Below are 13,568 nucleotides of genomic sequence, written 5' to 3' on the forward strand. Positions count from 1 at the left end.
ATATAACTGTGCAGAAGAGAACGAAGACGTTACAGAGGTAAGCAAATATTATATTAGTTATCGATACCTATTGTTTTTATGGTTCCGTTTACGAATTCGATGATGTTTGCTGGGATTGGTGAACATGGCTTAGGTACATTATATTATATAGTTAAATTTCACATTTATATATTATTATTTATATAGTAACGTAACGTATCTTTTCATAAAGACAAAGGATAAGAGAATCATATAATTATGTTGTTATAATCAATAAAGTACTAAGCCATAGCAACGAAGCTGTTAATATTAAAAATATATATTATATATTGTTAATTATCCCCTTCAGTAATAAACCGCTTCTTTTTCGTTAATTATAAAATATATAAGCTTACAAATAGCTGTCAGTGATCCGTTCTTAAAACTGTGAATGAATTGTTGATATCTTGACAAAATATCAAATGATTACTCGTTATCAACTCTTGTTGAAAATAATAACTAATATTTATTCTGAAGGTAATTTTCCCTCACCAACTCCACCATTTGTAAAAACAAAACCGATTTCAAAAAGTAATATAATTTAAACGTAACCTTTGATTATCATTTTTGATTCTCGATAGCTTTCACGGTACTAAAATATTTTTAAAGAAAATAATTAATTGACCTAACATACATGAGAAAATAACCTACGAAACTATGTTTCTTTAAAGGGTGCTTTTTAATTTTAATGACGTATTTATAAGTTTTTGGAGATGGTTTTAGAAAAGTCAAATCTGCAATACGGACAGCGACTTAAAACAGTTAAAACCTAAATTACTATAAAATTAAATTTTTGTAATAAATGACGTCTCAGTTTATAAACTAGTTTTTTATTTATATCATGGGTTGCGAATATATATATTCTCTTTTGATTTAATAAATAAATGAAAAAAAAGCAACCACCTCTGTGTTATCCAAAGAGTACATATATAATGTTCTGCTTCAAATGTCATATCGTCGTACATTTGACAACTCAATTTATTGCTTAATGACAAGAATTTAAAATAAACTATTTAATAGAATAATAAATATATACGTGCATACATATATATTTTTAATTTTATAAATATTTGTTTGTAAATAAAAAAGGTATTGATCATGATATGGTTTAAAAAATGTTTTCCGATGGTCCGCTATGCATCACATGTTCGAGGTTTTAAAACATGTTTGTTATTAAACTCGAAACGGTGGGCTCCAGACGTTGATTTTTGTAAACAGTTTGAAGGAGTAGCGATTTATCCCACGGAAGAGATTGAGAAATATTATAAAGTTATATATCATTCAAGAGTCAGGCCTGTCGAGCGTAAATTACAGAATATGTGGATCAATTTTGGACCACAGCATCCAGCCGCTCATGGTGTTCTGAGACTAATCCTAGAATTAGACGGCGAAACAGTCGTTCGAGCAGATCCTCATATCGGATATTTACACAGAGCGACAGAAAAATTAATGGAAAATAAACATTACACACAAAATCTGCCTTTTGTTGACCGTTTCGACTATGTGTCTACTTTAGCAAATGAACAGGGATTTGCAATTGCCGTCGAGACACTACTTAATATAGAAGTACCACCTAGAGCAAAAGCTATAAGAGTATTATGCAGCGAACTTAGCCGCATAGCCAATCATCTCTTAAATATATCTGGAACGATCCTTGACGCGGGTGGAATAACACCATTTTTCTGGATGTGTGAAGAACGAGAAAAAATTTATGAACTACACGAACGTCTATGTGGTGCCAGAGTTCACTGCGCATACGTTAGGCCTGGTGGTGTATCACAAGATATTCCTATAGGATTTCTTGACGACGTCCATGAATTTTGTATGAAATTGGGGGAACGGTGTGACGAAACAGAAGATATAGCAACAGGAAACAGATTATATTATGCAAGAACTGCTGGAATCGGTGCTGTGAAAGCACATGAAGCAATATACCATGGATTTAGTGGACCAATGCTGAGATGTACGGGTGTTAAATGGGACTTACGAATTGCTTTCCCGTACGATGGCTATGATTTGTACGATTTTGATGTCCCGGTTGGAACAATGGGTGATAGCTACGACCGCCATCTTCTTAGACTGACTGAGCTACGTCAGTCATTAAGAATAATAAATCAAGTTATTGATACAATGCCTGCAGGCGAAATAAGGACCGATGATTCAAAAATATCTTTACCGCTGCGTGCTGAAATGAAAACTTCGATGGAGGCGCTTATTCATCATTTTAAATTGTGCACAGAAGGTTACATAGTACCTCCAGGAGCAACATACACTGCTGTTGAATGTCCTAAAGGAGAATTGGGGTTTTACATGGTAGCTGACGGCACCTCAAAGCCTTATCGTGTTGGTATAAGATCTTGCTCTTATAATCATTTGGCAGCTTTATCTTTTATGGGCAAAGGATTAATGCTGGCTGATATATCTATTCTAATTGCAACTATTGATATTGTATTTGGTGATATAGATAGATGAAGTAATATTATATATATTATGTCCTAATTCGAATGTGTTATAAATTTTAATGTAGTAATAAAGAAATTAATATTATTTGACGTATCTGAGACGCAAAATCCTATTTTTTTATAAATGATATTAATTTGTGATGAAGGTTAGTTACTTTCATGAGAAATGACGTACCTATAGATGTTATTGGATATTAAACTCTTGGTTGTGGATGTTATGACTTTTGTATTGGTATTTTATCTATATGAGATATCAATAAAAATTAAAAACATGTAAAAAGTAAAAGAGAACATAATGTCCCATTGTTGGGCTAAGTCGTACTCTCTTTTAAGGAAAAGGTTTATCTGTATGTTCATTTGTACGTATAAAGGAGAAATCATTTGCATGTTTTTGATATGAATGCTTGATTATATTAGTACCCATTTTTTACTTTGTTTTGTTTGACAATATTTGATTTTCCACTAAATATATAATTCATAATTTTAATATCAATGAAAATTAGCAACAACAAATGTATGCAGCTTTACACATTATATATGTAGATGTAATACACGTTATGTTTCATGATATTTTGCAAATGTTTGATTTCGGCAAAAAAATCGTCTCATTATCTTTCACGTAACTACAGGCGATGCAAGATACGTTCTTTTTTATGGACTATAGCGAACATGCCTTCCTATCGTAATGACACGAATCAACTTACGAGCCAGTCAAAACATTTTATTGTGAGTCAGCCGACATGTCCTATACGCGGAAATAGTGTAACAAATTCGTACTTGCGACATAATTTAGAAAACGTGTTCATCTGTTCGTTTTATGAAGAATCCGGTGTAATGGCAAAATGGTTGACTGTTGCGTCGTTCAGGTATTTTTTAGATTCTGATTACATAGTTTTATAAATTCATTTTGGGTATTTTTGGTTACATAATAATTCACGCTTAAACTTGATTGATTAATAAGTTCATAAATATTTCTATTTTAACTATTTTATAATTGAACTAATATCGTAGATTAATTAATTTTTAATAATTAAATTTTCAAGTTTTTAACTTAACATTCACACATATTGTCACTTATTATGTTATGTTTTACTAACATAACACAATAAGGATAAGTTATATTGCACGATCAATAGAATAACACAAGCTACAAAAGTATAAACAGTTTTATGGATACATATAGATTCATTAAATAGTTTTTATTAATTTACATATAACTACAGTGTGCAAATAGGTCAATATTTTTAGCGATTTTTAGCGATATTTAAGAGCTAATTACTCTCTTTCAGTTGACAAGTTAAATAAAATATTCCAATATTCTCAAAATATTAATAAATTGATAAGTATATAAAATTAAAGCCTGTCGAATATTTACTTTTCTCGATATAAATTTTGTAGTTGTAAGTTGTGGAGCTTATTGTAAATATTGATTAGGAGAACAGCTTTTATTGATAATATTGTTTATCTGCCCGTTAACCCATTACACAGGATAACCTTTATAGATTAGCATTAGGTAAATAAATATGCTTAATAATATATTTACGAACAGTTTTCCACCATAAATATAAAATGGTTTTGCAATTTCCACCGAGAATTGTTTCAATTTTATACATAATAATTAGATAAGCTTCGAAATTGAATTTAAAATCGATGTAATTGATTGAAAAGACCGAAGGATTAGATTTAATTTTATTAGACATACAAATAAAGCAAAGTAACAGATTGTAAATGGCCTACTGCAAAACTTTTTCCGCTTTGTGAGGACAGTACATAATATATTATATTCATTCACTGTCCAGTATACGAATTATAACCATAAAATAAGCACATGTAAATTTAATCAAATTATCATGGATTTGAATTTATAATCCTGGGTGAAGATTTACTAACTTTACCGTTACCATCCTCATTCATATCATAACCATATTTATTATTTATGTGTAATGTGAAGAACAGCCCCCAAACTCACCTTTTAATGCAATTTTAAAGCTAATCGATCGCATACCACGTATATCTTATAATTGTTCGAAGAATATAATAGTTTGGATTAGTTTTCGTCGTACTTGATCTTAGAAGAATGGAAATATTTTGATAGAAATGAATAAAAGTTGTAACAGCGTTTGTGTAATTTAACTTGGTGAACCAATGTCAATATCAAGGTCACTGTGTTGTTGACCCAACAAGAAAAATGTTTAAAATAAAACTTTTAATAGTTTGAGATGTTATATATTATAGAAATGGAATGTTATAAAATTGGACTTTACGCGACCCTCCAACTTTTGGATAGATTAAAGTTTATGTTACCGTCATGCTAGCTGCCTCAAGCCTAGGAGCCTCACTCTACACCTCAATCAAGCAACTCAATTTAACACCATTGACCTGTTTCCAATAGCAATACTTGAAAACTCCTATGAAATCATGAACTGTCGGCTTGACCGGTCAAAATAAGATTGCTTTTCGTATAGCTCTAAATATTAATGAAAGTGTGCAAATACTATGACAAATACTATTACCGATTAAAATATTGCTAGTGATCCTGATATGGTATGTCGCAATAAAAGTCTTTCGAAGCTACCCGGTTTTGTAAAGGAAATACGGATTTTTGGTTTCTTACCTAATCGAAACCCCTTTTTTGACTGTCATAATTCGAGGGACTACGGAATCATTTAGACATAACGCATCCTCGTTGCGGCTTTTGAATGAATTTGTCAGAACTCAGAGGAAAAGAGACTTGATTTTAAGGATATGTGGTTATAATGTGGCACGAGACCATTGAAGCTTTTATTCCGTTCAGTTGTTTAATTCCAGACTATACTGACTCATTAGTGGAAGGAGGGACGACTCAGCCACTGGCCTCCCCTCGAAGGCTGGTGGTCGCATATTCGGTCCACTTTACTAATCAGATAAGAAATAATATGATACACTATGATAAATATGGAATATAACGCATATGTTTAATTTTATACACAGGCAATCATGACTATGTATTTCATATTTTTTTAATATTTTCTGTATAAGAATAGGTTATTTCATTCTCTATCTAGCCGTTGATCCACTCATTCTTTATTGAAACATTTATTTAAATATAATTCTGAGAAAACAGTGATATGTTGGAAGTGTAATTTTTAACAAAATAATTAATAATAAAAAAACAAGTAAAATAAGATAAGACTATCCCAAACTAAAAATCGCAGTAAAGTCTATTTTTACTGGATTTTTTTTATTTTGAATTTCAATGTATCAGAAAGCTCTATAAAATTGAAAGTTTTTTTGAAAAGACCATGTATGAGACCGATCTTATATAACATACGCATACATTATTTATTTTTAAACGGTATTGATTTGTATAACATAAGTTGGATTTTTATTTTTACCAAAGGGCATTAAAGGTCTATGTGAAACTCAATCTAACTTATATCAAATGTCGACTTAGACACATATTTTTATAAAACTTTTTATGATATTCGTGATAAATGCCACTAAGTCTAGTGAAGCCACGATAGATTTTATCTTTCAGCATGTGAGCATAAAAATGGAATTCCAGTTCGTGCTGGGCCGCGTTTCTTTGTGGTTAGTGTAAGGATTTCTTTTGCACGCATTCGACTACTTTATTATTGGCCTACAGACACGAAATCCTTTTTATGATTTTTTTATTCAGGATATTGTCAAATAGTCCTCAGCTCTTTAGGTGATGGGTCTTTTAAGTGTTTGACAATTAACACAGCTATAATATTTGAAGTTTCTTCTAAATAATTATCATAATGGATATATCCTTGGTTGGGAGAGTCATCAGTAATTTTGTAAGTAACCTTATAATATTAGAGTTCGTGGTATAAAGTATAAAAAAAGTTTTTTATATTATTTGATGAAGTCGAAAGAATAATTTTGAGTTATTAAACATTTTGAATATAAGAAACATATTGAAGAGCAAAAATACAGTTTTTAATAGTATAATTTTATAGTAATAAATATATGACCACTTTTTAGCGAGAAGTCTGTCTTTGTACATCTCTCCTAGCTTTATTATTATAGCATTCACATTTGAGTGCATTATAATGAAATAAGATAAAATCAGGATTATGTAAAAATAAGTAGGATTTTATTAACACTAATAACTATGACATGAATGTTAATAATCATCAATGTGAAATTTAAATTTGAATATTTCAATTATTGCATTTTATAGATTTATAAATAAATATCATTCTATAAATAAACATTACATTAATTCAGAATTGTATTTGTTTTTAATGTATAACTCATTGTAATGAAAATATTAGTATGTAATTATTGTAATTTATGTTTGATGTTTCAAGTGAGTAAGAAATTTATATATTTTTATCTTAAAATTAATTTAATTTTTATCAAATGGTGTAAAACAAAATAAAAAAATCAAAATAAAATAGTCTTACTACTGTTAGTTATTATTGCAAGATATTTAGTATTAGTAATAATTCAGGTAGGTCATTCCGACACAGTAAAAAGGGTTAACACCATCGACGTTCCTGTTCTTAAGTAGCCTCGTGAAATCAGTCGTGATAATAGTAAAAGACCTAATGAACAGATATTGGTAGCGTGGGAACGAGGATGGGTCCTTGTGTGGGACGCTACATGCGTTGACAAGCTGCCAGTGCCGCTTTGGAAAGTGCTGAAGTAAAAATATTTAAATATTCATTTCTTATGTCAAATTAGTATTTTGTCCAATTTGCTGTCGAAACATTTGGCCCTTGGAGTAGCGGTGCAAAAATGTTATTAAAAGTATAACACCTCGCCTTATTGCGTCCACTGGTGATAGGATGGCTGGTTCATATACCCGAAGTATTGAAATGCGATTCAAAGAATGAATTCAAGAAATGCTACTAGCACTCTTGCCACCAACCCAAACGGTTAAGATTTATGCGTTAACTATTTTAAATTTAAAATTTTCAAATTATATTTAAGATATCATTGCAAAATTAAATTGACTTATAAAATCATAGCTATTTGTCTTGACTACAAGCGGCCTAAATCAGAGGCAGACTCGTTAAATTATTTGATTTATGTAGCTGGTTAACTTTTTAGTAAGAAGTATTAAGCATTCCTTACATCATAGCTTTATGGATACTAGCCTTTGGAACGATATTTAAGTTAACATGTCCCTTGTGTATGTAATGACAATGGTTCACGTCACACATCTTTCAAAGGATACGACAATACTAAGTATTTCTATCTATCGATGTGCTTGCACAGAGCCCTACCACTAAGTAGTCTGTATTCACATTTTTTGTAACGCCTCTATATTAAATCGTAGATATATATTATCTTACTATTTAGTATGCGTCACTCATGCCTAATATATCGAATGCTATCTACTGCTTTTCATTAAATTACAAAACATTAAGCAAATAAAACTTAAAAGGAAGGAAAGAAGAAACACTATATTAAATTGTGATTCTCATTAAACTCCGTTGTGAAGTTTAGAAGTACTATAGGGGACAAACAGATACGTTATTATTATTACTATTTTATGATATTTTTAATGAGTTCATATAAGTTTTCTATGGTAGGAATTAAGAAATATCTGTCCTAGAGACAAGAACTATTGTGATACCTTAAAAAACAAACAAAAAGTGATTTTTAATGAAGAAATTTGTAAAAAATGGGTAGAATTTGTAAGTCTTTTCATTAATTTCATTTACATATTAGAATGAGATTTAGCACAGTGTTTAAGAAGTTTCATTAGCATGTATTGTATATCTGACAAACTTCTAATAATGAGGTCATCACCATTTCGATAATTTCTCCAGGAAGGCTTATTAATATAATCATTTGAATATGAAAATATAGCAGAAAATGATCGAAGTTTATTTTCAATATTATTTATAAGCTGGGGTAAAGTAATTATAATTTATATAGTGATAAAATGCTTTGCGTTGGTTTAATCGTAGTCATTAGTCGAAAATACTTTAATCGGTTTAAAGCTTATGTTACACGAAACTGATAAATTTTCATAATCCAATGTAGATTAAAATTTATTTTAAATCCATTAATTATGTATTCGTTAATTAAAAAGGTTAATTAAAATGTGCGTTAATACTGTTGATGTATTTTGGGATTTAGTGAGTAATGGTATATAAACGTTTATAAACGTTTCCGAAGAGCTAGAATAGTGAAAACCTATAATGTATTGTAATTTTTTTACGATTAATTATTATCTTAGTCTTGATTAATACTCAATAAAAATATTAATATAGCACGCTAGCTGTACCTCGTAGTTTGAATTGTATTGACAAAATGTATGTTAATTAAGGTCTAAGACCTGAAGTTATACGTATAGCTTACTGATATCAAATTGGAACTGATTTTAAAATACAAAATCAAAATCACTTAAATCAAAATTCTCTATTTAAGTAAGCTTTTACAAACACTTTTGATTCGTCATTTAACAAATATATTAAGAGAAGCTACCACCGTTTCGGAAAGTAGATTCTACCAATAAGAACCGGAAGAAACTCAGTAGTTACTCTTTTTCAACACTTATAAATGCAGTTATTTTAGTTAAATACAAATATCTATTTACGTATATAATATCTCTATAATATCTATATAATATCCTACTTGGAAATCAACAAGTATTAACTTCAAGATTTTTAAAGATACAGATAAAGATTAATATTTTCAAAATACCCTTGGCCGCTCATTAGTTTTGTTTATTAATTATAACAGATCTCTCCTCTTTGAGTCATTGTCTTCTAATTTTCCTTCTAATTAATACTCCGTATGTTTAAGCTTCACCGTTCATTATGCATGTACTTGTAAATATTGTATTTCATATTATAATTAAAGCTTATCAAAAATTAGAACCTAAACATAAACTGATTAAAGAACGTTTTAATATACGCATATTAAATTAAATCAGTAAAGGCGTTGCGTGCTAGTGTCAAAATTTGTTAAAGTAAGTGATACGCCGTACCACCCCCAACCCTTTTAATAACACTTTCGACTTGTCCATATATTTTGCATATTACAACTATTGTTTCGTCTAAACCTGTGTTTGGAGCCGACAGTTCGAAGCAGATCGCTAGCAAGGCTTGTCATTTAAATTGTAGGTTCAAAGTTTACTGCAAAATACTTTGATGATAGCTTATACGGTTTTGAAATAGTACCTAACTGGCTGCACACTGCACGCAAATGTCTAAATTTCATATAAAGGCGTGAACGGTTGCATCAACATTCAATAGTTGGAAAGACGTGGTACCAATTTTACACGTCTGTAGAAAAGTGAAGAATTTAGAAACATATATCAATTAAACTATAACTAAAAATGTTTGTATGTGGTATAAGACCAGGTTCTAGCGATGAAGAAGAGGAAGAAGATGTTATGGACATTCTACAGGTCCACTCAGTCTTTTTTTATTTTCATATTAAATGTGTAAAACTAAGTAAACTTGTTAAAAAAAATAAACAAAAAGTTTTTATGCCAAAAATAATTAACTGTATTAACGAATTATACCTATATAAAAAAAGGAATTGACAGTTGATTTTAAGAAAGTAAATTTTATGTCAATAAAAATTCGCATAGTAATGATTATTATATACTTTGTGAAATAAAAGTATGTTTTTGGGGTGAATAAGAATTTCTTATGTTATTCTTGTGCTCGACCGTGAAGAAAAATACTTGAGAAAACCTGCATTTTTAATAAGCATTCTTATATATACTTATATCAGTCAACTCATTCTTCTTACTTTCACTTTAAATGTAAAGGAGGCTTGAATTCATAAATGGGACATTTACAGATTAGTAATTACATTTTACAATATAACAATTCATATAAAGTTTTGGATCTTGTAGAAAAGACGAGAAGAATGTGAACGTAAGGCGAGGCGAGGGGAGATGGACCCTCGATTGGAGTTTACATTTCAACTCCTAATCGACGGTACCGGACTCCCCCGCCATGCCATCATGGATCATGTATTCGAGGGAAATATGGTATGTATATCTTAATTTCCTAAGCTCTCACTTTGACTATGTTATCCTTTACATTCAACTTGAAGTATCCTTTTAGCTTGATGACATCAACCAGCTCTTTTTGCCTCATATGAGGAATAAATTGCTTTGGTATTATCAAGATGTGGAGGAAGTGGAACAACGACCTGTGGTCGAAGGCACGAAGTCAAGGCAGCAAGCTCAAGGAAAACAGCCCCCTCCTCAAATTACTCTTAAGAGGAAATTATTTCTATCAGATGGTTGGGATGTCAAGTTTACAGGAGTTTGTATTTATATGTTTCGTATAAATGTTAGCAAACAATTACCTGAGGAAGGATTTCATAAAGATTTGTAAGTCAATTATTGACCATAAGTAAGGACCATCCGTTGCAGAAACATTAACGAAAGTTTTTTTATATTTTAGATTTTGCGGAATCCTAAACGCAGATAAAGTGGGCCTAGTGACTGCTATTGAACGTGTAATGGAATACGTTTATATGAATGCATTAGCGCACCCGAGCAGCGATGGCGATGAAGATGAGACTCGATTTCCTATCGTCAAGAATCAACTCCTACCAGGCTTAAGGTCTTTCTGCAGTGCTTTGAAAGGCAAGTGATACGTTATTTTAATCTTTGTATTATCATGTTTGTGTTATTTTTAGTAAATATTATGTACCTTTTGTTAACCAGTGTCATAAGAGCTTCAATTTAAAATCGCTATCATAGATTATTTCTTTTTCTTTTTCTAGGATTCTTAAAATGCGTTGATGTTTGGCTCATCTTGGTGTTGGGCGTGCATGTGTCTGTCTTGATAAAATCAAAATTTAATAAAAAAACAATCAATTAATGAGTGCTGATATGACATTTCAATACATTTTTAGTCGTAAAGTTTCATTACTATTATTATTTTTACTATTCCTATTTTTTGAATTATTAGTTTGTGAAGAAGTTTGCAATCAAGTAAATCTGTTTGATGATGGACAAGCTCTAATGGCTAAATTAAACGACCACAACGAGCTAAAAGAGATGATAAAAAATCCCACAACAATCACTACTTTAGAAGAGAGAGTTAATGAGTGGATAAAGAAAATAATGGAGGTTTGGAAATAAATTATTACTTTTGCTTTGAACGTTGATGAAGCTAATGATGAGGCCACCTCCAACAGCCAACTCTTCATAAAATTGCCTTTTCCTTTTATAAAACGATGGGACGGCAAATCCGACACATCCAAAAGATATGAGGTGCAGAAACAAAGGCTTTTCGTGATCTCTTAAGAACGAGACTTATGATATATGACATATGTCCTGAAAGTAATTTCGTGTTTAATACAAAAATCTTATTTTATATTGTCCATTCCGGTCACCTGCCGTCTTTTTGATAGTAGTGTGATTCAACGCTATATAATATTTGTTTTATATTAACAAAAACAACTCATTAAATGGACGAGTTTCACAAATTTAATCTCTTAGCTATATCACGACTATTCACCGATTTGCAGTGATGTTACCCGTAAAAAAATACAATTAAGTCTTCTCTTGGGAAAAATGTAATTAATTTCCGAACAATGTATTCATGTGACGTAGTTATGTTTATGATGTATTATATTTCAACTCAAAGAATATTTGAATTTGAATAAGGCAGTTTTTATAAACCCTTTGAACTGTTTACAGATACTTAGTGAAAGTGAGCAGCTACGACGAGAGGTGGACTCGAGCGGGCCTCAAGATGAACTCGAATACTGGAAGAAGAGAGGCGCTCAATTCTCTCAACTCGTCTCTTATTTGCAGGTTTCAGTAATGTGCTATCACGTGACTGCTTGTTAGGGACTTATCTACCTTAATATTTTGATCCTTATCTACCCATGGCTAGAATATCTGTTTATTAACGGAAAATCGTGATGTATTTTCCAGGCAAGCATTAATTCATCTCTGTCTAGCCAGCTAAGAAATATTCGAGAAATTTTACATGTGCGTAATGAAATACTACCCTTCAGCATTTATAAAACACGAAGGCGAAACGTGCTGGAATGAACTCTTCACAGGAGACATTAACTGTTAACGATTTTTTTTTTATCCAAGCTTAATGTATATTTAATTTTTCTTTTGTTACAATAGAATAACGAAGTTCAACTAACATTAACAAGTCTTCAACTGGCGAATTCGAAAGTTATAAAAATGTGGCGCGACACGGATCACAAAATAACCTTCTGTTACAATGAAGCCAAAGATAACGCCAAGTTCATTCAAGCGATGGAGAAGTGCTGTCATTCTTTGTATCTGGACGATCCTGTTAAAATTAAAGATTCCATACTGAGTTTGCTGCAAACAGTCAGATTGATTCACAGTGTGTCACAATTCTATAATACGTCGGAGAGAATATCATCACTCATGGTGAAAGTAAGTTTTCTATTATAAAATTGAGTTTTAAAGTTATTTACTGTTTCAAATTCAAGATTTTAGTTTAATAATGTCGATTTTTTAAGATAACCAACCAAATGATCGAAACTTGCAAGCAATACATAACATGCCGTTTCAAAGAAACTATTTGGTCCCAAGAGAGGGATCAGGTCAGAGAGAAGTTGATCCATTGCATAAACCTCAACAAGACGTACAGAGAAACTTACACATTTGTCAAGAATCAACCGTTTCTACCGAACACAGAACAATTTAGTTTTTCCGAAAATTACGTTTTCGGTAAATTCGATACGTTTTGCAAGAGGCTCAATAAGATTATTTCCATGTTCGATTTAATGGACGACTACAACCATTTGTTCGAGAAGAGAATGGAGGGTCTGCTTTTGGGTGAAGGTACGTCTAGTAACATTGCCCTTAATCTATGTCGTATTTTTTTTCTAATTACCCTATTTGGAATTGGAGAAAAGTTTGTGTTTTTAGAAAATAGGCCACCCTTGTTTGTCATACAGGTCAATTGATGGCATAGGGTCACCATCGTTTTTAATAATAAGAAGAGCATAAGAAATATTTAATTTGGGATATCGCCAATGTGCCAATTTTCTTGAAGACTAAGATATTATCTCTCATGTATCTGTAGTTTCAATAGCTCCCTTTGCTTTCAAGCTGCAACACAAAATAATAATAAGTGTTGCTTTTTGGCGGCAAGA

General features: G+C 31.1%; 2 protein-coding genes across 2 annotated transcripts in view; both read left to right on the forward strand.

The window, feature by feature from the left end:
* The first annotated feature begins 1,051 nt into the window (after positions 1–1,051).
* LOC124543332 (NADH-ubiquinone oxidoreductase 49 kDa subunit-like) lies at positions 1,052–2,490 on the forward strand. The gene has a single exon (XM_047121531.1). The coding sequence runs from the start codon at positions 1,117–1,119 to the stop codon at positions 2,488–2,490; it is 1,374 nt and encodes a 457-aa protein (XP_046977487.1). The 5' UTR covers positions 1,052–1,116.
* A 7,293-nt stretch (positions 2,491–9,783) lies between these two features.
* Positions 9,784–13,568, forward strand: part of LOC124543404 (dynein axonemal heavy chain 5) — a 101,544-nt gene continuing 97,759 nt past the window's right edge. The window contains exons 1-8 of the mRNA XM_047121620.1: positions 9,784–9,855; positions 10,312–10,449; positions 10,526–10,797; positions 10,871–11,055; positions 11,384–11,544; positions 12,118–12,234; positions 12,562–12,843; positions 12,930–13,254. Coding sequence (XP_046977576.1) covers positions 9,784–9,855; positions 10,312–10,449; positions 10,526–10,797; positions 10,871–11,055; positions 11,384–11,544; positions 12,118–12,234; positions 12,562–12,843; positions 12,930–13,254 — 1,552 coding nt within the window. The remainder of the gene's footprint in view (positions 9,856–10,311; positions 10,450–10,525; positions 10,798–10,870; positions 11,056–11,383; positions 11,545–12,117; positions 12,235–12,561; positions 12,844–12,929; positions 13,255–13,568) is intronic.

The sequence above is a fragment of the Vanessa cardui genome, chromosome Z, assembly GCF_905220365.1.
Source record: "Vanessa cardui chromosome Z, ilVanCard2.1, whole genome shotgun sequence".
NCBI classification, from domain to species: Eukaryota; Metazoa; Arthropoda; class Insecta; order Lepidoptera; family Nymphalidae; genus Vanessa; species Vanessa cardui.

Bases quoted from the DNA above. Each gene is read 5' to 3' on its own strand.
- LOC124543332 (XM_047121531.1), top strand. From the start codon at position 1,117: ATGATATGGTTTAAAAAATGTTTTCCGATGGTCCGCTATGCATCACAT.